At 36.0% G+C, this 22318-nt stretch overlaps 1 protein-coding gene and 1 pseudogene across 1 annotated transcript; both read right to left on the bottom strand.

Moving 5' to 3' along the window:
- Nucleotides 1–498: 498 nt before the first annotated feature.
- Nucleotides 499–2327, bottom strand: LOC104233625 (pentatricopeptide repeat-containing protein At2g17670). Its single transcript, XM_009787050.2, has one exon. The coding sequence runs from the start codon at nucleotides 2201–2203 to the stop codon at nucleotides 776–778; it is 1428 nt and encodes a 475-aa protein (XP_009785352.1). The 5' UTR covers nucleotides 2204–2327; the 3' UTR covers nucleotides 499–775.
- Nucleotides 2328–5560: 3233 nt separating this feature from the next.
- On the bottom strand, nucleotides 5561–21959 carry LOC104233627 (basic endochitinase-like; annotated as a pseudogene).
- Between the last annotated feature and the right edge of the window lie 359 nt (nucleotides 21960–22318).

The raw sequence follows: 22318 nt of genomic DNA, 5'->3' as shown, positions 1-22318 counted from the left end.
CACATAATTCAAATGATTATTAAACCAGCATGGCTGACATGAAAGAGTAAAGATACAGAGTGTTTCAAAAGAATAAACTTTTGCTGGTTAAAAACTAGCACAATTCAGGTAAACACGAAAACTATGAAGAGGCAAAAGGATAGGAAAATCATGTTAAAAAAGGTATAAAAAGGCCAAAAAGACTTTTACTTCAGTGTTTGAGAAATTTCAGGACCCAAACTACTAATGACATATGTCAAGAGCCAGATCCCTAGGAACATAACAGTCTTGGGTACACAACTACATGTGTTTATATTGGCCTCTATTTCTTTCCCACACAAACAGAAAACAACATCATGTTGAAGTTTGCCTTTTTCATCTTCGTAGCTGCAAGGATAAAGCACCAAACATTTCTAGATGCTAAGATGGCCTTAGATTTTACAAACTGATGACAATATGGGTTTCAGCTCAGCAGTATACTGTATACAAAGAGAAATTTAGTGTAAATTTTCTAAATAATTTGGAAAATAGTAAATGTTCCATCACTCTCCCAGCTTGATAAATCCTAGTGATATGTAAAATTAGTTCCAACACATAACTCCAGCCATATGAACAACTAATTTTTTTTATTGGTGCCATATGTACAATTAATTCAAACGCTCTCCTGTGTATTTCTTAATATGAAAAAAGTACATAAAAGGGATCAAATGACAACACGTAAATTCTCTAAGAAAGAACAAAAATGCCCATGAATAAGTAAAACACTTCATATGAATCAGGATACCAGCAATGGGGGTCAAATGACAAGTCCCTGTTCTCTAGCTTTCTTAAGCCACTTCAACGTGCTCTCCAACGTAGTATAAGCAGCAACATCTGTCAAACTCTTGCTCTCTACTGCATAATCAAAAACTTCATAAGCTTCTGCTACTCTGCCATTCCTACAGAGCGCTCTGAGAAACGTCCCATATGACCCTGTCTCAAGCTTCATACCATTCTTCTTCATAACATCATACAGTTCCATCCCCTTATCCAACAACCTTGCCTTACATAACCCATGAAGCAACGTATTATATGTACACGAATTAGGAGCACAGCCCCGTGCTTCCATTCTCTCCAACAAAGCCAGCGCTCCTAATGGATCTCCTTCCCTACACATCCCATTCATTAACGAAGTATACGTTACTGCATCCGGAATATGGCCCTCCTCCATCATAACACTCAAAAACTTCTTAGCATCTTTCACCCTTCCCGACTTCGACAATCCATAGATCAATGTATTATATGTCACAAGGTCAGGCTTCACTCCTTCCTCCTGCATTTTCTTGTATACACTTAACACTTCACCCCCTTGACTTAACATACAATAACCCTTCATGATTGTATTAAAAACATAGCAATCAGGCTTATATCCTTCCTCACTCAACACCCCCAACAATCGAGTCGCCTCCCTGAGATTCTTACTGTTACATACATTATCGATCATAATAGTATAAGTAACAAGATCAGGCTTTATATCAAAACCCTCCCTCATTTCTTTAATAAAGCTATTCATATTACTCAAAGACCTGTTCTTGCATAGGTGCCTGACAATAAAATTGTAAGTATAGGTATCAGGTGGAGAGTCTTTAGAGGAAAGTTCTTTCACCAGCTCAATGGCTTGCTCTTCACGGTTCGAAGAGCAAAGGGTCCTCACAGCAATGTCTGTGGAGACCTTATTTGGTGGGAAACCATTGGAAGTCATGAGATTGAGAACCTGATGAACAGGGGATAAAGAATTGTCAACTGACTTGCAAGATTGGATGAGGAGAACATGGTATGTATATCTGTCTGGAGAAAAGGGTGGGTGAGTCTTGATCATGTGATTGAGGAAAAAGATTGAATCTTGGAGAGTAGAATTGGAGGAAAATGATTGGAGTATTGAATTATAAAACTTAGTGTCTGAAGGTACATTTTGGGGATTGGAAATGAGGGAATTGAAAAGGGTTTTAGCATCAGAAAGAGTTGTTGAATCAAAGGCTACAATAGATGGAAGCTGGGGTTGTTGAGTAATTGATGTGGGTTTTTTCTTGGGTGAATGTGATTTTTTGGGGAAATAATGGGGTTTTGAGGTAGGGGGTTGGGATGGAGATGGGATTTTTTGGTGAGGAACAGAAGAAGATGGAGTTTTAATGAGAGTGTTTACAGCAAAGTTAGCTGACCTTAAGGAAGGTGGTAGTTTCCCCATCTTCTCTGAGCTTGTTGTTCAGATTCTTTCAGTTTTTTCCTTCTGGTAAAGGACTAGATTAGGGTTCTGCAAGGGTTTAGCATTTTGAGCTTCTGTCGGTACAGTATGTATGCCAAGGGAGAGAACTACGCACTCACGCAGTACAGATTTGGGTGTCTTTCTTGGGAGACAAAAGAAGCCCAGAGATTAGAAAAGGCCCTTTGGACTGCAAACAGCCCATTTCGACTAAGAAGCCTGCAAAAGGGCCTCCTGGACATGGGAGATTTGCGCAAATAGCATACTTTGATGCCACTATTTATTTGTAAAAATTGCACGGGACGTCCTATTTCGTCGCCCTCATTTAACCTATATCCATTTTTTTAAAATTTTTTAACTTGTACCCACTTTTTAAACAACTTCAGCTCTCTTTCTCCTCCTCCTTCTCCTCCTTCATTTTCTTTTTTCTTCTTCTACAACGATGACTTCAACATTGCTTTCTTTGATTAATAAAGCTAAAGCAAATATACTGAGGACTTCCATTTGGATTATTACAACATTAAAAACCAGTTTCCTCATTGTCTGGAAACACAACTCCGTCATGAAGAAGTGAACGTTGTAAAAGGTTTGGAACTCCTTATCCATGTTCTAGAATTGTCAAAGTAACTGGTAGTACTAGTTTTTCTTTCTTTCTTTTGTGGGATTTTGTAAAATTCTTTTTAGCTATCACAGAATTTTCATATGGACTACCATTTTCAGTGCAGGTGCAAAAGTTCTCTTCTTTTTGTCCATTTCGAAGTTTTCGATAACTCCAAATTCCAATAAATGGATTGAATTGGGATTCCCAAGTTACAAAGACAAAAACTTCAGCTCTACAACTGAAGTTTCCCAGTTACAACACAAAAGCTTCAACTCTAGAGCTGAAGTCCCAGTTACAACACAAAAATTTTAGCTCTAGAGGTAAAGTTCGCCAGTTACAAAACAAAAACTTCAGCTTTAGAGCTGAACTTCAGGCCCGACTACTAGATTGCTGAAGTTTTGCGTGATTGTCTTTGCTACTTCAGCCCCGTGTGTTGAAGTTATGCGAAAAAGCGGGTACGTTTGCAATTTTTTTTGCAAAGCGGGCACAAGTTAAAATGTGACACAAAAAGCGGGTATAGATGCAAATGCCCCTATTTATTTTTGGAATTTTTACCTCCTATAGCAAAGGCTACCACCTTATCTATTTTAAATAAATACTATTTAAAAAAATTATATTCTATAGATACCTTTTAAGGTTTATAGCAAAATATTTAATTTTGGTTACCTCTTAACCCTAAGCCACTAAATACGCTATTCAGTCATACTATTTCTTTCTCTCTCTACTTTGATACATCCCATTCTCTTCCCCCATTCCCTGAAAATATGATGCTCAATCTCAAAATTCTCTCACCCACACTATTTTCTTTTCATTCCGATCAATTCTTGCACCGAATATTGAATTGCGATTTAAAAGCAAATCAAATCCCTAACCAAACAAAGAAACAACCGATGTCATGAACTATGAAGCACCTTAGATAGCAAAGAGAAGAAAGAGAATTAATTCAATCTGAGCACCGACAAAATATAAAGCCTTGGATAGAAATAGAGAAACAGAGAACTATGAAGAACCTTAGATAGCAAAGAGAAGAAAGAGAATTAATTCAATCTGACCACCGACAAAATATAAAGCCTTGGATACAACGACCGATGGAGCAGCGGCGATGGAACAGCGGACGACCGAGATTGAATCTGTTGGGTAGCAGGTAATGAAAAAAGGTGTCGCGTGTTGTACCTTCAAATCTTAAAGGTGTCGCGTGTTGTACCTTCAAACGTTGCTACGACGGATTCGCCGGAAATTAGGGTTTGTTCTTGAACAAAGACGACAGAGCTTGGGGTTGAGCAACTTGATTTTCTGTTAATATATTTCAATGTATTTTCATGTATTTCATTATATTCATTGTCTTTTTTTCCGTTGTAATTCAATGTATCTCGTTGTATTCTATGTATTTCATTGTATTCACTATCTTTTTTCCATTGTATTTCAATGTATCTCGCTGTATTCTATGTATTTCATTGTATTCACTATCTCGCTATATACCATGAATGTATTCATATTTTTTTTAATTAATATAATTTATGTATTCAAATGTATTATATAATTTCTCTGAAGATTGCTATGTTTTTGGGGTATTTTTCGGTTGAGAATCTTTTTTATAACTGAAAATACAAATTTTGTGTGTTATAATTGAGTTATATTAGGAGTCTATTATGTTAGTTGATTCACTTTCCGTTTTAAAAACAGTATAATCCCCTATTTCACGCCGTGAATACAGTCGAATACAATAATCTGTCCAGCTGTAATCCCATGTTTCACTCCATGAATGCAGTTGAATACGCTCGAATACAACAACTGATTAGCTGGACTTCCATGATTCACGCCTATTTTTGCTATTGTATTCATGAATACAATAGATTAAATATATCAAATACATCTTATAACCACAAAAAATGTATCTATAATCTGTAATATAGCAAATGATATCTATAGATGACTAATTACTACTAAAAAAATAGTATTTTATGAAAATTTCCCTTTATTTTTTGACCTTGATAAGAAAACATTGGGAAAAGAACCTCTACTCGAATTTTGGAAACCGCTTCTAGACAAAAAGATTATATAGTGATCATCAAGATTTGCTATAAAACATGGTAAATTGCCATAACTTTTCATATGGTGGTCACTAGAATTTGCCACAAAACATGATAATCGCCGGAAACTTTCATCGTAATCATTAGGGTCCGCAAAACATTGCATTCTCCAAAATAATTCTGGTGACATGCTTTAAAATTTTGGCAGCGGGTAGTTACCAACGCATTTCTTAACAGTGTCAAAGTATAAAAGGTTGTACTTTATATCTGTCGTCCATGTAATTAAAAGGATTCCGTTTTATGGTCATTGTGGATATATACTTGTGCTCTTATTAGATTGCTTTTCATAGCGAAATAAAAGAAATAGTACTGATGATTAATTTTGATAATACATTTCTCACCATTCACCAGGCCGCATTGATGATTAACTCATTCTCATATGCAAGACAAGAAACAGGAAGAGAACATGCATGAAACACAAAATACACTGGAGAGTATATATATATTATTCACCACCACGAACTCTTTTTTACGTTTACTCTTAGCTTGGATGAGCCAAACTTTATTATTTATATTTATACCTCATGATGCCACACACGATAGACGGTAGTAGTACATAGATAGACGGTTGGAACTTATTTCTATATATATATATATATATATATATATATATATATATATACTATAACTTATTAGCAGACTTTAAGGTATCTACTGCCCAAAAGGCCTTTGTTTAGCACAGTCCAAATTGTTGCCAGCGTCTCCAAGAATCTCACAGTATCTCCTGTAGAACCCAATTCTGTTTTCCATATTTTGATTAGAACCTTTTCCACATTCAATTCCTCCATTGATGGTGTTGGTGATTAAACCATAGCCAGGGACACGACCAGCAGATGAATCAGCTCCTGATGGTCTCCATTTACCAGTAATGACGTCGTGGGCCGATGGCTTTGGTTGCTGCGGTGTCATCCAGAACCACAACGCTGTCTTGAATGAAACCACGGCGTTATTTGCAACTGCATCTGGATTCTTTAACAAATCCACTCCTATGGCTTTTCCAGCTGGTCCATAGTTGTAGTTACTACATGTCATAATATTGATAGTTGACTACAAAATCATGTATTACATGGGAATTTTGTTGGGATTACGTAAGAAAGTTAGTAGGAAAGTAAGTTTCATGCGAATTTTCCTTCTGAAAAAATTTCGATGGAAAAACCTTTGTAGGTAACTATTATCTACTAATTGTAGAAATCCCTGGTAGTTTACTTGGGATTTTAAGTCCGCATAAAAATTAACTGGGTTTTAAATTCAAATATAAATTACCTACGAATTTTTCCATACGAAATTCTAGATATTCGCATGAAAGTTTTGGTAAAAAATTACTGGAACTTGGGGTTTTTCTTGCGGAGTTTTGTAGGGAAATAACTGCAAGTCCATCCCCATGAAAATTCCCCAGTGCATGTGCCGAAATTTTTAGACGAAAAATTTAGAATTGCTATATTTTTATATAAAGTCAACTCTCCTATATATGTATATTTTATATATAATATATAAGATATTCCCCACCTACAGACAAGATATATACTACAGTATCCAATCATATCATTTATGATGAAAAAGTAAAGTACTAAAAAACCTTCCCTAAATATATATAGTAACCCACCCTGCATATTTGAGGTTTTCTCAAGCCTTACCTGGGAAGTTATTTCTAGATGCTTAGCATATAAAGTGCAAACATTTACAATTCTTGGGCGATGTGGGACAAGAATATCCCACTACCGCTTCCCCATGTAGTACCATTTACTTACTAATGCTTACCTCTTATTTATTTATTTTGTTTTGTAAGAGGATGCATTAAGTAAGGAATCCATAAATCAAATGACTCTTTTCCAAGTAATAGCAAAATATATTTATATTACTTTCAAATTTAGGTATCCTTAGTTATTTTTCAAATTTTCATTTATATTTTTCGAATGACATATTAGTTTTTTTTAATATAAAAAATACATTAATTAACAAGAATTAAATACATTATACATGATAATTAGTAAGAATTATTTCACTAATCCTAATAAAATATATGTGATTAAATTATTTTAATAATGGTAGAATTTGATCAAGAGATGTTGTTAGAAAGTAGAGTTATAAGATCATTCGATATTAAGTTTCAATACTAACATTCTCAAACTATATCATTTTATATATGCTATAATTGAATTTTATGTAATCAAATACATGTGAAAAAATGACACAATAAAACTTAGTTGAATTATGCTTAGAAATTAAACTTAAATCACTACTAGAAATTTGGCAAAAATCGATCACAGTCGATCGACCAAAGTTGGTCGGTTTTTCAAAATATATTTTTTTTACGAAACCGATCAACTTTTCTTTGGCGCAAAAATGCGGGAAACTATTATTAAGTCCCACAAAATTTATTTTTCAAAAAATCGACCAACTTTGGCTGATTTTTCATTTAAAAGAAATTAAAATTAAAAATTAAAAATTAAAAAACCCGATCGAAATCGGTCGGTTAATTAGACCGATTATTTTAAAAAACCGACCAACTTTGGTCGGTAATTCTATTTTTTAATAAAATCGGCAAACTTTGGTCAGTTATTTTGGTGCGAAAATACAATTAAAGAGTATAAATGAAATAAAAGAAAGTCTTAAAACAAAATGCACCAACGGTCTAGTGGTAGAATAGTATCCTACCACAGTATAAACCCCGATTCGATTCTCAGATGGTGCATTTTTTAATTTCATAATTAAATACCGACCAACTTTGGTCGGTTTTTTCGTCAACTTTTTTTTGAATTTAATTGACCGACTAAAGTTGGTCGGTAATTTTCAACCTACTTTGGTCGGTATGCCCTTCCGACCTTCAAAATAAAGTCCACACATAAATGGTCGCGTTTTGGAAGGTTATTTGCCATTATCGAACAACTTTGGTCGGTTTTTTTGGTCGGTTTTGCCCGAATTTCTAGTAGTGAATAGGTGTCAATCATTTTGTTACACTTAGTATATTTTCTGATGATATTAGTTGAAATATGTCAAATGTAGTAGTATCATAGCTTTATTATGTCCTTTATGTTAACCATATTTAATTTTTAATTCTTAAAATAATTTACTTTGTGGTAATTATTTTGTTATTGAATTTACTGAAAAAAATAATAACCGACTACGTTAAGCTTAATGACTTATAATGCCCAATCCAAATATATATAAATCATTAAATTTTATATAGGATCAACAATTTACATTTACCTACACATAGATCGGGAACAAATTATAATAGATAAAATTAGTTCATATGGATATTTTTCACATATCAAGTTTTTGTAACTTTCAGAAAAAGATAGTTTTTAATGTAAAAGGTAACATCTTCTTAGAAATTTAAATAATATTTTAAAAGTATTTAAAGAATTTTAAACTTAAATATATAGTTATAAAATCCTCGGGTAAATTCCCAAATATTATTTATCAAATTAAAACAACAATAATAAAATTTCTATATAAATCCTAAGAACAAATCCCCAATCAAAACCGCATAATGAAATACTCAAAAAATAATTTTTGTTTAAAACCACACAAATAATCTCTAGTTAATTTCGTAGGTAATAAAATTTCTAGGTAAATCCCAAGCTATATTACCAAAAATAAATTTCTAGCAAAAATTACAATAATATAATCCCCATATAATTCCACCAAATAAGTAAATCCAAAGAAAAATAATTTAGAACTAAATTCGCATCAACCAAATCTCTAGGTAATTACCAAGGTAAGAAAATTCACACGTAAATCTCCAAGAAAATATCCCTAACTAAATTTGTAGTAATAATATCCCCAGGTAATTCTCCAGTTAAGATAATCCCAAGATAAATCTCCAAGAAACAATCTCCAGCTAAATCCGCAGCAACAATATCCCCAGATAATTTCCCAAATAAGCAAATCTCCAAGAAAATATCCCCAACTAAATTCACATGTAAAGTTACCTAGGGATTTTCCTTCCGATTAATATAGGATTTATTTTCCATTTTCTTTATTTTTTTTACCTGCGGATTTTCCTACGAAAATGTACTTGCCAATTTATTTCCGTTCGTAATTTCCCAGGTAATATTTTGGTGCATAATGGCGCCAAAGTTACCTATGGATTTTCCCAGGAAAATATTTATCGCAAGTAATATTTAACCAAAAAGTGAAATTTCGGTTAAAGCCTTAATTTAGAAGAACTCGGGTTACTGATAATCAAAGAATGAATAATGGAAAGTGATTTTTGCCAACAGTAAGATAACAAAGTAAAACCAATGTATTCAGATTGTATTTTTTGTGTGTTTACAATTGACCCATTCTTTCCCTTTTATAGCTATCTTGGAAATATGCGTTTTGCCTTTGTCATAATAAGGTCATTATAGACAATTTTAAAGACATTAAATGCTACGTTACATAATTATTGTATTTTAATACAGATTTTTTAACGTTTTTAGTATTTAATGCTCATTAAATACTGTATCTGTACTCTCTTGTGCTGTCAGATTCATTCTCCTTAATTCTTGGACTTAAATAGGTACGCGCGTTGAATCTTTTGAGTATCCGCTCGTGTCTCCTCTTATGCCTCTGCTCGTATATGTTGCAACTCGTGTCTCTTTGCCAATCATAACTCTTTGACCAGTCTACGTGTCATGACATGTCATCTTCCAATCACTTTAATATGTAAACTCAATTTTTCCCAATACAGATAGTCCCTCCCTACTTGCCATTTATTCATCAATTGAATATTTGGGAAGTGGAAATCATTAAACGGGAATTTTTGTCACCATTAATGCTATAGCAGAATCAACGCTTCATTTGTCACTTCCATTTAATGCTCTTCACGCGTGGAACCCCTTTTACTGGTTCTGCAACTTTGCAGCGCTTTTTAAGGTTTTTTACGGCTTCACTAACCACGAAGTGTCAGTTCTCATTACTACTTTTCCATCATTGCACTTTTTTCCTTTGACGGTTGCTTCACAGTATAAATGTAGTTTTCTTCTTTGTCTTTATCACATAAAGTTCTCAAAATATTCAGTTCTTGAATCTTTGTTTGTTTCTTCCTCGTACTATCATGTCTTCATCAAACCCTAACCCAAGAAGGGTCCCCATAGTTGATAACTTCTCTAATGCCCTCAGTAGGAGCAGAAAAGAAGGTAGGCTTCGTAATTTAGGATCTTCATCCTTGCATGGTTCTTCTCTTCCTTCGCCTAGTTCTGACCCTTCTTCTAGAACTAGAGGTTCTCTTTCACACATATCTTCTTCTAGATGTAAAGAATCTTCTGAACCTCTTCGTGAACCTCTAGTAGAGGAGATAGTTCCTGCGAAACTATCTTTCTATAAGGACAGAGAATCTCTTAGAAATCAAGTATCTTCTTTAGATCGTGCTGATATCTATCCCACTCAAATTACTAAAGGTTTGATTTCTTTAGTCCGTAGATACTTCCATTGGAATCATGACTTTCCTATCATTATTCCTAATCCGAATCAAAGAATTACCTCTTACTTAACCAATTTTTCCTTTGTCTATACGTACCCTTTCACATTAGGATTCAAACCTGCTATTGATCTTGTTATTCTCGTGTTCTGTCATTTCTTTGATATTTGCTTAGGTCAATTGGCCCAATAATATGGAGGGTTGTTTCCTGTTTGAGGCACTTGACCAACATATCCAGTGTGCTTTTTTACTTTCCCACATCTAATTCATCTTTACTCCCCTAGACTCTTTCGTAATGGTGTTTTTACACTAGTAGCCAGGAGCAAAAGAGTTCTAGTTAGCCCTAAAGATGACAAAGATCGTGGCTGTTATGCCAGGTTTGTTGCTGCCCCCACTGTTGGTTTAGTGGGTGATAAAAACGTTCCCTTCCCTGAGAAGTGGAATTTTGCACGTGAATCTTCTAACTTTCTCGTATCTTTTTCTTCAATTTTGTTGATTTTTCTAATTTTACTTTTCTTTTCTAGCAACCATGAGAGTTGTGGAAGATGTTCCCAGTTTCCGTGATTGGGTAGGAAGGTTGTTGAGTATTGCACCAATGGATGGTAGATCTTGGAAGACCCTTTCTCAACGTTTTGGTTGGAAAGTAAAAACTCATGGTAAGAGCTTTTATTTTATTTTACATATTGTTTTTTTCCGATACTTATCTCAATCCTTCTTTCTATCAGGATTTGCTATTCGAGGAGTTACTGCTGAGGCGGTTGCGGATTCTCGTATCTCTTTGGAAAGGGCTCAAGAAATAATTCTGGTCTCTTCATCGAAAAGAAAAGCCGTTGATGACCAAGATTCCAACGAAGAGGAAGACGGGGGTTCCTTGGTAGCAAGGCCACGGGCTCGTAGACGCATTATTTCTGATGATGAAGCAGAAGCATCCCCCCGTTGTTCTATTCCTCTTACCAAATCTATTGAATTCTTGGTAGTGATCCCTGATGATGTTGATGATGCTCCCGCTGCTGCTCATGATTCTGTTGAGCAACTTTTTGACCGCGGGTTTGGTAGTGAAAGTTTAGGTCCCGTTTCTGATGAAGCTCCCTTGGCTTCTTTTTCTTCTCCCGTGCATGTGACTCATACTTTGTCGATTATGGCTGCTTTCGTTCCTCCCCAGGCTATTTTTACTACTTCTACTATTCCTCCTTCGACAATTCCTCCTCCATCTGCTCACCGTACTGAGGTTGGCTGCTCAAGTAGGAGTGGTGCTATGAGGCAGGTGATTATTAAAGTCCCCGCTGACGGTAACCTTTTAAGGAAATCCGGTCAAGCAGATGTGTGGCTAAAGCCTTTAATTGGTCCTGTTGAGAGAGCTAAGCTAGAGAGCCATAGTTCTTTGACTTTGATGAATGACATTGTGCATGCTTCTTTAAAGGTATTCCTTTTTTCTAACTCTTACTTTGTCATTTTTCTACCTTTGGGATTCTCATTTCCTTCCCTTTCCCCCATTTTAGGCCAATCTCATCGGCACGAAGATGATGAAAAGGGTTACCCTCTCAGAGCAGTTAGTGCGTGATTATCAATTGGAGTCATATAATTGGAAAAAACAGTATGAAAGTCTTCAGATCGACGTGAAGTACTTAGAAGAAAGTAAAAGTACCTTGGAGAAGCAGGTGCGGGCTTTGACTTCGAAATTGGCAGTTGAAAAAGTCTTCCTCCAGTCAAGCAGACAAGGAAAAGGCTCATCTTGAAACTTCTTTTTCCGAGAAGCTTTCCAAGGCAAGTGAAGATATTAGAGAGTTGAAGGCTCTCTTGGATGCAAAAGAAGCCTATGCTGGTGAACCCGTGCAGAATTTGACTCAAGCCCAAGAAGACCTCTGGGTTTCTTCTGATAAGGTTTGCTCCTTAGAAAATTCCCACGCTTCTTTTCAAGCTATGAATCTGCCTTGGCTGAAAATGAAAAGCTAAGAACGAAATCGCTGACTGGGAAAGAGATTATGAGATCTTTGAAGATAAGTCTGCCATTGAAGTGAGTTGGGCGTTTTTGAATTCTCGCCGTGATAAACTTGTTAAAGCTAGCCAAGAGAATTTTAACTTGGAATCTGAGTTAGCTAAGATAAATGAAACTATTGAGAACACTCAGCAGAACCAAGATTTTCCTTCTCTTGTGGTCGACGCTTCTGCAAATGTTGAAGATGATACATATATCCTCACTCTTTCAAGCCAAGTTGAACCCGTTGTTGTTGATGTACCTACTTCAGTTCCTTCATCTACTCAGTGACAAGTTTAAGTTGTTTGAATTCCTTTGTGCCTTTTTTTTTCTTTTTGGAAAATTGTGGTTAAAACCCTTGGTCTTATTTGAGGGTTTGTTTTGGAAACTTAAGTCCCCAGACCTTTTATGGAGCAATATGTATAAACAATTTTTAGTTTATGACTAAGTTCATACTTAGTCTAAACTTTTAATATTAATAAGTTTTTCGTTACTATTTGAACTTCTGTTTTGTTTATTCTTGCCTTTATTTCTAAGGACTTACTGAATAACTTGCATTTTTACTCTTCAAAAAATGCTTCTGTTAACTTCATGAATACTTAAATTAATCATGAATTTTATAAAAGAGGGCCCTTTTATATTCGACACTTAATGAAGAAGACGTCTCAACTTCATAACGGTGTTAATATACGATAAAAGAAATAGGGATACACATGTTTCTTGAAATAACTTTGACAAGTTTTTATTTGAACTTTGTCTAGTTTTGAATAACACTTTACATGTATTTGAATTACATCTATAACTTTCTCGTAACTGTTTTCCTCATAACAGATTTAAAAAAGAAAAATAAACACGAGGTTTTTATTTATAACCCGTTTCAATACATTGCCTTTACCCTAGCTATGGTAAGGTCTTTCTTTAGGCTTAGATCGTGACTTTGCTCTGTACTTGACTCATTCATTGAGTGAACTTTTCAGGCTTGATCTTTGATTATTTCCCAATCTTCTTTGCCTTTTTTATACACATGCATGTGTATATTATATAGTCCTCCACGTGTTTGAGCGTTGAAGTATGAAGCCTCGAGCACTTGATTGTTCATCTCATTTGGTCCTTTCCCTGAAAAGGAAAAAACATATGGGACTCGGAGGTGCGATTATAGATGAAGACTGCTTAGCCCGTTTGAATTTCTATCAAAATAATTGTAACCCTAGACCGGGAAGTTTAATTTATTCCACGTGCCTTGCAGGTCGTGACTCATCATTTAGTACGGGCTAGCTTTTTGCATATCATTTAAAATCATTAGTAAAATTTAACAATTCAAAAATTAAATTTTAAAATACGGATACCTAACCGTGGGTATTCCTTAGAAATAGTATCTCTTCAGGTGAACAACATTCCAATGTGAAGGTAGTATCTTGCTATCCTTTGTTTCCAGCTCGTATGCTCCTTTACCTGCAATATCATAAATCCTATAGGGTCCTTCCCATGTTAGACTTAATTTCCCTGCATTAGCTGCCTTCATAGATTGAAAACCTTTTTAAGCACAAAGTCCCCAATTTTAAAGAATCTTAGGCGTGCTTTTCGGTTGTAGTATCGTTCTATGACCTGCTTTTGTGCTGCCATTCTTATTAGTGCAGCTTCCCTTTTCCCTTCAAGTATATCAAGATTTATGCGCATTTCTTCGTTATTAGACTCATCTGACGCTTGTGTAAATCTTGTACTTGGCTCTCCTATCTCTACTGGAATTAAAGCTTCAGCTTCGTAAACCAATGAAAATGGTGTTTCTCTTGTACTTGTTTTTGCTGTTGTGCGGTATGCCCATAAAACACCAGGTAACACTTCTGGACAATTACCTTTGGACTCCTCTAAACGTTTCTTTAAATTATTGATAATGATTTTGTTTGTTAACTCAGCTTGCCCATTACCCACTGGATGATAAGGTGTGGATGTAATTCTTTTGATCTGTCAACTTTGAAAGAACTTTGTGATTTGCATGCCTATAAATTGAGGGCCATTGTCGCATATGATTTCCTTTGGTACACCAAATTGGCATATGATATTCCGCCAAATGAAATCTTTAACTTTTTTTTCACGCACTTGTTTGAATGCTCCTGCTTCTACTCATTTAGTAAAATAGTCAGTGAGTACGAGCAAAAATTTTACCTGTCCTTTTGCTTGTGGTAGTGGACCCACGATATCTATCCCCCATTTCATAAACGACCACGGTGCAGTGACCGGATATAGCAACTCTACAGGTCTATGCATATTATTACCGTACCTTTGGCATTTATCACATTTAGCCACGAAACTTTCCGCTTCTTCTTCCATTTTGGGTCAATAATAACCTGGCCTGATTAGGGTTCTTACCAGTGATCTTCCTCCTGCGTGATTCCCACAATGCCCCTCGTGTATTTCTCTCATCATGTATTCTGTCTGAGAAGGTCCGAGGCATCTTGCTAAGGGACCACCGAACATTTTCTAATAAAGATTGCCTTGCTTTAAGCAATATCGAGCAGCCTTTTTTTGAAGCGCGTGAGCTTTCCTCTTGTCTTCATGAACGATTCCATTCTGCAAAAAGGCAACAATCTCGTTCCTCCAATCCTAGGTTAGGTTATTAAAATTTACCTTATTTTTATCTGGATCGAGCACTGAATGAAACAAATGTATTACTGAAGCATTTTCATTGCTTGCCACGTCTGCTGCAAATGCGAGATTAGCTATGGCATCCGCCTCAACATTTTCATCTCTTGGTATTAGCGTAACCTTCCAGGTTTGGAATTGCCTGATTAGATCCCGTACCTTCTCTAAATATTGTTGCATTCGTGCTTCCCTGGCGGTATAAGCCCCCAGCATTTGGTTAACAATGAGCTGCGAATCACTCTTGATTACAATATGATTAATTCCAAGTTCTCGTGCCAGTTCTAAACCTGCAATCACTGCCTCGTACTCTACCTCATTGTTAGTTATAGAATGACTTTTAATGGCTTGTCGAATGGTTTCACCCATAGGTGGCACCAAAACGATCCCTAAGCCTGCACCCTTTATGTTAGATGAACCATCAGCAAATAAGGTCCAAATTCCTGGGTTAGCTCCGTTGAGCACCTGCAATTCTTTTTCTGCTTCTAATTGCAACCCTTGGCTAAAATCAGCCACGAAAGCAGCTAACGCTTGAGATTTTATAGCAGTTCTAGGTTGGTATGTGATATCATATTCACTTAATTCTATAGCCCACTTGGCTAACCTACCTGGCAAATCATGCTTGTGTAATATATTGTGTAATCGATAAGCAGTTACAATAGCAATAGGATGATATTGAAAATAAGGCCTTAATTTTCTAGATGCCATGATTAATGCAAGTGCAAGCTTTTCTAATTGAGGATACCGCGTCTCCGCATCTAAAAAAGATTTGCTGACATAATAGATCGGAGATTGTTTACCTTGGTCCTCTCGGACTAAAATAGCACTTACCGCTACTTCTGAGACAACAATGTAGATGAGCAGTCTTTCCCCAACCTTTGGTTTTGCGAGCAGTGGCTGATTTGATAAGTATGTCTTCAAATTTTTGAGTTCTTGTTGACATTCCTCATTCCATTCGAAATGATCTTGCTTTTTAAGAGCTAAAAAGAATTTAAAGCACTTTTCTGATGATTTAAAAATGAATCTTCCCAAGGTTGTAATTCTTCCTGTCAACCTTTGCACTTCTTTTTTACTTGTAAGTACATCAGGGATTTCTTCAATGGCCTTAATCTGTGTGGGATTCACTTCAATACTACAGTTAGAGACAAGAAAACCTAAAAACTTACTTGATGCAACACCAATGCACACTTCTCAGGATTTAATTTCATAGTAAATTTTCGCAAAATCTGAAATGCAACAGACAAGTGTGATATATGATCCCTTGAATGTTGAGTTTTGACGAGCATGTCATCTATATAGACTTCCATAGTTTTCCCCAAATGTTCTTGAAACATTTGAGTCACTAGTCTTTGATATATTGCACCAGCATTTTTGAGACAAAAAGGCATTACTTTATAATAGTTTGTCCCCCTGTCAGTTATGAAGGAAGTTTTTTTTTCATCTATCGGATCCATTTTGATCTGATTGTATCCTGAATACTCATCTAAAAAACTTAATAATTCATGTCTTGCAGTAGCATCAATTAGTTGATCTATATGCGGTAGTGGAAAAGAATCTTTAGGACAGGCTTTGTTAAGGTCTGTGTAATCTACACAAACTCGCCACTTACCATTCTTCTTCGGTACCACAACAGTATTGGCTAACCAATTAGGATACTTTACCTCACGGATAGACCCAATCTTTAGTAATTTTTGAACCTCATCTTGAATCGCCTAATTTTTGAAAGTTCCTTGCTTTCTCTTCTTTTGTTTGACAGGAGGATACGATGGGTCTTCATTTAATTTGTGAGTCATTACCTCCGGTGGTATTCCTGTCATATCAGAGTGGGACCAAGAAAAAAAATTCACGCTAGTTTTCAAAAATTCAATCAACTTACCTTTCATGTCCTGGCTTAGATTGGCCCCTATGTAAACTTTCCTATCAGGCCATTGTGCAAATAACACCACAACCTCTAGTTCTTCAATTGTTGTCTTGATATTTTCATTTTCCTCTGGTTCTTGAATGGTATATGGCCTTGAGTCCACGTTTGTTCGCCCTTGTTCAGTTGAGGTTTGTGTTGTGGTACCCTCAACTGGATTTTGTGATTGCTATTTTTCTTTGTTTCTCGTACTTGAATCAGCTACAGAGTTGATGTTCCTGGATTTACGTTAGTCCCCACGAATTTGACTTATTCCCCATGGTGATGGAAATTTAACAACTTGATGCAAGGTTGACGGAACGGCATCCATCTCGTGGATCTGTGGTCTCCCAAGGATCATATTGTTAGCCATGTCCATATCTACTACCTGAAACTTTGTATCTTTGACAACTCTTTCTGCGAATGTAGTCAGTATTACCCCTCCTTTCATCACGACACTGGAATTGTTGAATCCAGATAGAGTATGAGCCTTTGGTATTAATTTATCTTCAGCTTGCATCTCACGTAATACTCTTAACAGAATAATGTTCACGGAATTACCTGAATCAATCAAAACTCATTTAACATTAGTATCATGTACAAGTAGAGATATTACCAGTGCATCGTTATAAGGAGATAATACGTCATCCGCATCTGCATCATCAAACGTAATGCTTTCTTCCTCTAAGACATGTCGCACTCGCTTCCCTCGGGTAATTATGACTTTGGAAATTTTATTGGCTGTTGTGTACATTACACCATTAATGTCTTCACCTCCACTTATATCTTTGATGGTCCTTTTGGGAGAAGGTAGTTTAAGGGCTCCTGCCTATTCTTCATGTATGCTTGCTTTCCTTTCTTACTGAATAATTCGGTGAGATAACTCTATTTTAATAAATGACCAACTTCACTTTGTAAAAACCTACAGTCTGCCGTTTTATGCCCGTGATCGTTGTGAAATTTGCACCAACAGGATTGCGCCTGTTTGGATTCGATCTCATCTCTTTTGGCCATCATACCTTGTCACCCATGCTTCTCAAAACAGCTACGAGCTCGGAAGTGCTCACATTGAAATTATAACCGCCAAACCTCGCCTTCAAGTTTCTATCACCATCTCGTGACTCACGCGTGTTTCAATCATTCCCAAATCTTGTTGACGAGCCCGACTCTCTATTCCTCGACCTGTGATCGTACCTTTGATTGTCCTGTTTTGACCGTGAGTCTTTTCCCGCTGGTCCCTTGTATGGTTCGTACCTATTTTTACAGGACCTTTTTTCGATTTTCGCCCGTCTCGAACTTACCTTTTCTTCTTTTTGAGACCGTGAGATAATATCTTTCTCTATCCTCAGCTTCGTGATATACCTGTTGTAAACATCATTCCATGTTGTAGCTGGGAATTCACAAAGACTTTCCTTGAATCGCCTCGTAGCTTCCGAGTTTTTTTCATTCAAATTACTTGTGAAGGCTATATCTGCCCAATTGTCAGGTACACGCGGTAATTTCATTCTTTCACGTTGGAATCTGTCCACGAATTCTCTAAGCAATTCTGAGTCCTCTTGCTTGATTTTGAAAATATCTTCTATTTTTTTCCCGACTTTTTGAGCTCCCGAGTGTGCTTTGACGAAAGAATCTGCAAGCTCAACAAAAGAATTTATAGAATTTTCGGGTAAAAGAGAATACCATGTTAATGCACCCTTAGTGAGTGTTTCACCGAATTTCTTGACCAATACTGATTTGATCTCCTGTTTGGTCAAGTCGTTGCCTTTTACGCCTGTTGTGAATGCAGTCACGTGGTCTCGTGGATCAGTTGTTCCATCGTATTTTGGAATATCGGGCATTTTGAATTTTCTTGGAATTGGGAGGGGAGCAGCACTTGGCTTCCAGGATTGTTGCGAATATTTATCCATATCTATCCCTTTGATTATGGGCGGCACCCCGAGTATTTTCTCTATGCGGTCACTTTGCTCCTTGAGCTGTTTCTGCAATGTTAGTACCAAATTTTGTAAATCAGAATTGACTAAGTTACCTGGTACTCCCTCTTGTGATTCGCTGGGAATTCCATCACTACCTAAATTAACAAACTCAGAGCGAGGGTTCTCCAAAGTGTTGTTATTTGGAGTGGGTGTGGGTGGTGCAGCTGGTAACTGGCTAGCAAAAGCCTCAAGAGCTTTATTGACCTGTTTAGCAATTAATTTTTCCAAAGCTTCATCGATAGCTTCAACATTTTCAAATTGAGCGTTTTCATTTGCATGAGATCCATCAGGAGTGCCTTCTCGAGACCGCCGAGTAGAGCTTTGTGGAGAAGGGACCGGGGTGTAATTATCCTGTAAATTTCCCTGAAGTTATTGGTTTTCTTGGTTTCCTTGAATGTTGTCATTATTGTTCGACAAGATTGATGCAACAAGGAAAGTTAAACTAAAAAAGAATAGATTATTAGATTCCCGGTAATGGAACCAATTTGTTTAACCGAAATTCCACTTTTTGGTTAAACAGGTAAAATATTTTAAATTTAGGAATTCTAATGTTTCCCATGAAAATCCGCAGGTATTATATAAGAATAAAATCCCATGTAATTAGCACTTTTCTTGTAGTATTAGGATTCTATAACTGAAAATTTCAAAATGTTAGCAACTTGAAAAATAAGGTTGGTAACCATGCAAAATGTTAAGTAAAATATAGATTGATAGTGTTAAGTTCTCTCATTGAGTTAGCCTACACCCTACAGTATAAATGATTTTCTGCGAATAGCGTAACAATTGATCAAGAACTTAAAAAATAAGGTAGGTAATCTGCTAAATTAACAAATTAAAACTAGAGTACTTACTAGGATATTTGCATGGGACCTCGACCGAAGTATTTTTTACCGGGAGCACAAGGCCATTGTTGATTTGCGACACAGTAATCTGGAGGGTTGCCTTGTTCCTGCTTGAAGCAGTATCCCCATGAATATGGACCATCCGGAGCTGTTGCCCACCCCCCTATTTATCAACATAACATTAGTATATATCTTGTGTAAGATTAATTTATAACTAAAGGTTGTCATACTAATGCATATGAAGAAATACCAGTAGTTTCATGAGAAGTTTGAGCCAAAAATGCAGCAATTTCCTTCTTAGGAGTATTGGGTCTCCAGTAGTTCCAAAAGCTCCAAAGGACCTAGCAGCAGCTATGAATGCATCGTAAGTATAGAATCCTTTAGCACAATTGGCATCGTTGCGGTGCAGTAGCAGTCTCTCAAACATGTCTTTACTAACAAGAGCACCAACATCTTGTGCCAATGCTCCTGTTACAGACAAGACACAAAATAAAACCACTGCCCAAAACTTCGTTCTTTCTAATTATACTACAAAATTCAGTGCGATATATATGAAAGTTGTGTGTTTTGGGAGTGATGAGAAGGTTGCTATTTATAGGGAGCAGAGTGAAGGGGTGTGCAGACTTTTCAAACTGAGTTTTACAGGGAATTAGTAATTAAATACCAATATGGCTGCTTAATTCCAACACTTCCACTTACACTTACGGTACAAACCGTACCGGGAAACCGCACCAAACTGAAATGTCAAACCAAACCGATTAAAAAACCCGACTAGGTTTGGTTTGATTTAATTTGGTATTGAGTAAAAAAATTCGAACCAAACCGACATATAAATATATAATTTTTATATATACTATTAAGATTTTCTATAAAATTTTTTTTAAGAAATATCAAAAAAATATTTACGATTCTCTTATGGGATGTCATATTTAGTTAAATATGAAGTGTTCCATATTTATTAACTTTAAATAATGGATTGTATGATCATTTTCTTATCAAGTGTTAGTGAAATGCGTCAATCTCTTTGTTCTGTCACAATCATATGTCAAAATCTATTAAATTCTTATATCTTTTTCGAATTTGAAATGGTATTTCGATAATTTAAAATTAAATAGAACATATCATTATATATATATATATATATATATAGGTTCATATTTATTTTTGTGTTTAATTATTAAATTCGATTAACCTGAAAATTATTGTCGAACGATTAAAGAATAACTATCATGTGTTACTAAGAAAATTCTTCTATAAGAATATTTTAATAGATCATATATTTATCAATTTGTTACTAAATATATAACAAAAACTCGAAAAATCCGATAAAACCGAATTAATCCAAACTGATACAATTGATTTGGTTTGGTTTTGTTTAAAGTCGAACCAACCCCGTCCATGTAAGTTTCGCTTATAGTATGACATTTGCTTACCCAATGGGTCACATTACATGTATATATTATAATAATCAAATTTGGATGAATTTTTATGGACTAAGTTGGGAGGAAAACACCTAAGACTGAGTCTTGGGTAGAATTCTTGCTAGTAGATATTCTTTTTTATTAATCAGCTGCTATGACTCATATATCTTGACAAAAGACTGCTGCTTAATAGTAAAACGCTTTTACCATTCCCTTCCCTGTTTTCCTAGTTCAATTTGCTTGTTCATTCAGTACAAATATCTAGTTGTAGTAGTATATGAAATTTCTAGTGAATTTTAACATGTGATAGTGTTTACCGTGAAAATGGTAATAATAATTAAATTTGATTTTGGGACTCTAAAAATACGTGATCTATTTTTATGCTAGTTGTTAAACAGATGATACTATGTGTGAGATTTAGAGACGAGATGAGGGTAAGGAGTAAGGTGATAACCAAACCGGTAGGTTAATTATTGGGGCCTCGAGCTTTGTCGATTCTGGGGCCTCGAGGTCGATTCCGGAGCTCGGCTGAGAGCTATTGAAGGTAGTCGAAGTATGACTAACAGTTATAATAAATTCAATGAAGGCTCTTTATAGCCAATGATAAGCAATAAATGATGAACAATAATGAAGATAGTAAATGGAAGCAATAATATCAAGAGAATATGTTAGAGAGTAGAGAGAATGTTCTTGTATACTTCGTATGGAGCAACTGAAGTAACTAGTCCTTACAAAATGACAAGGATCCCCTTTATATACGAGGGGAATTCCAACATAGCACAAAATGCATTAATTACGAAGATATGGAGATGGAACAGCCGGATGACACCCTGATTCAAGTTTAGAGTAGTCCACTAGGCTCTGTCAGTCCTAGCCGTGTACCTTGGGAACTCCCCATTTCTACTATAGCTGTGATCATTACTGCCCTAAGGTCGAGTGTCGACGACCCTCGAGGGAGGATATTCGGCTGCGGCCTCGAGTCGTCGAGGTGATCTCTCAAAGTGCCTTAATGATGAGAAATTGGACCCTATGATTTCACCGTATATAGATAGTCCCCGCGTTTCCTAGAATGAAGTGATAGGAAACGATTTTGAGCTTCTATTATGAGGGCATCATCGTCGTGACGTTAGCCTATCAGAGCATTAAATGCCATGCCCAAAAAACCGCACAATGTTCGCCGTCAAATGCGACTATCGAGAAGCCCATGAACCGCTATTAGTTCGTCCCTTCCTCTGCCCATTCAGCTCTTATAAATGC

The sequence above is a fragment of the Nicotiana sylvestris genome, chromosome 2 (assembly GCF_000393655.2).
Source record: "Nicotiana sylvestris chromosome 2, ASM39365v2, whole genome shotgun sequence".
In the NCBI taxonomy this organism is placed as follows: Eukaryota; Viridiplantae; Streptophyta; class Magnoliopsida; order Solanales; family Solanaceae; genus Nicotiana; species Nicotiana sylvestris.
This window is presented reverse-complemented; position numbering and strand designations above follow the sequence as displayed.

What these genes read in the sequence shown, in the direction of transcription:
- LOC104233625 (XM_009787050.2), bottom strand. Translation starts at nt 2,203, where the DNA reads ATGGGGAAACTACCACCTTCCTTAAGGTCAGCTAACTTTGCTGTAAAC.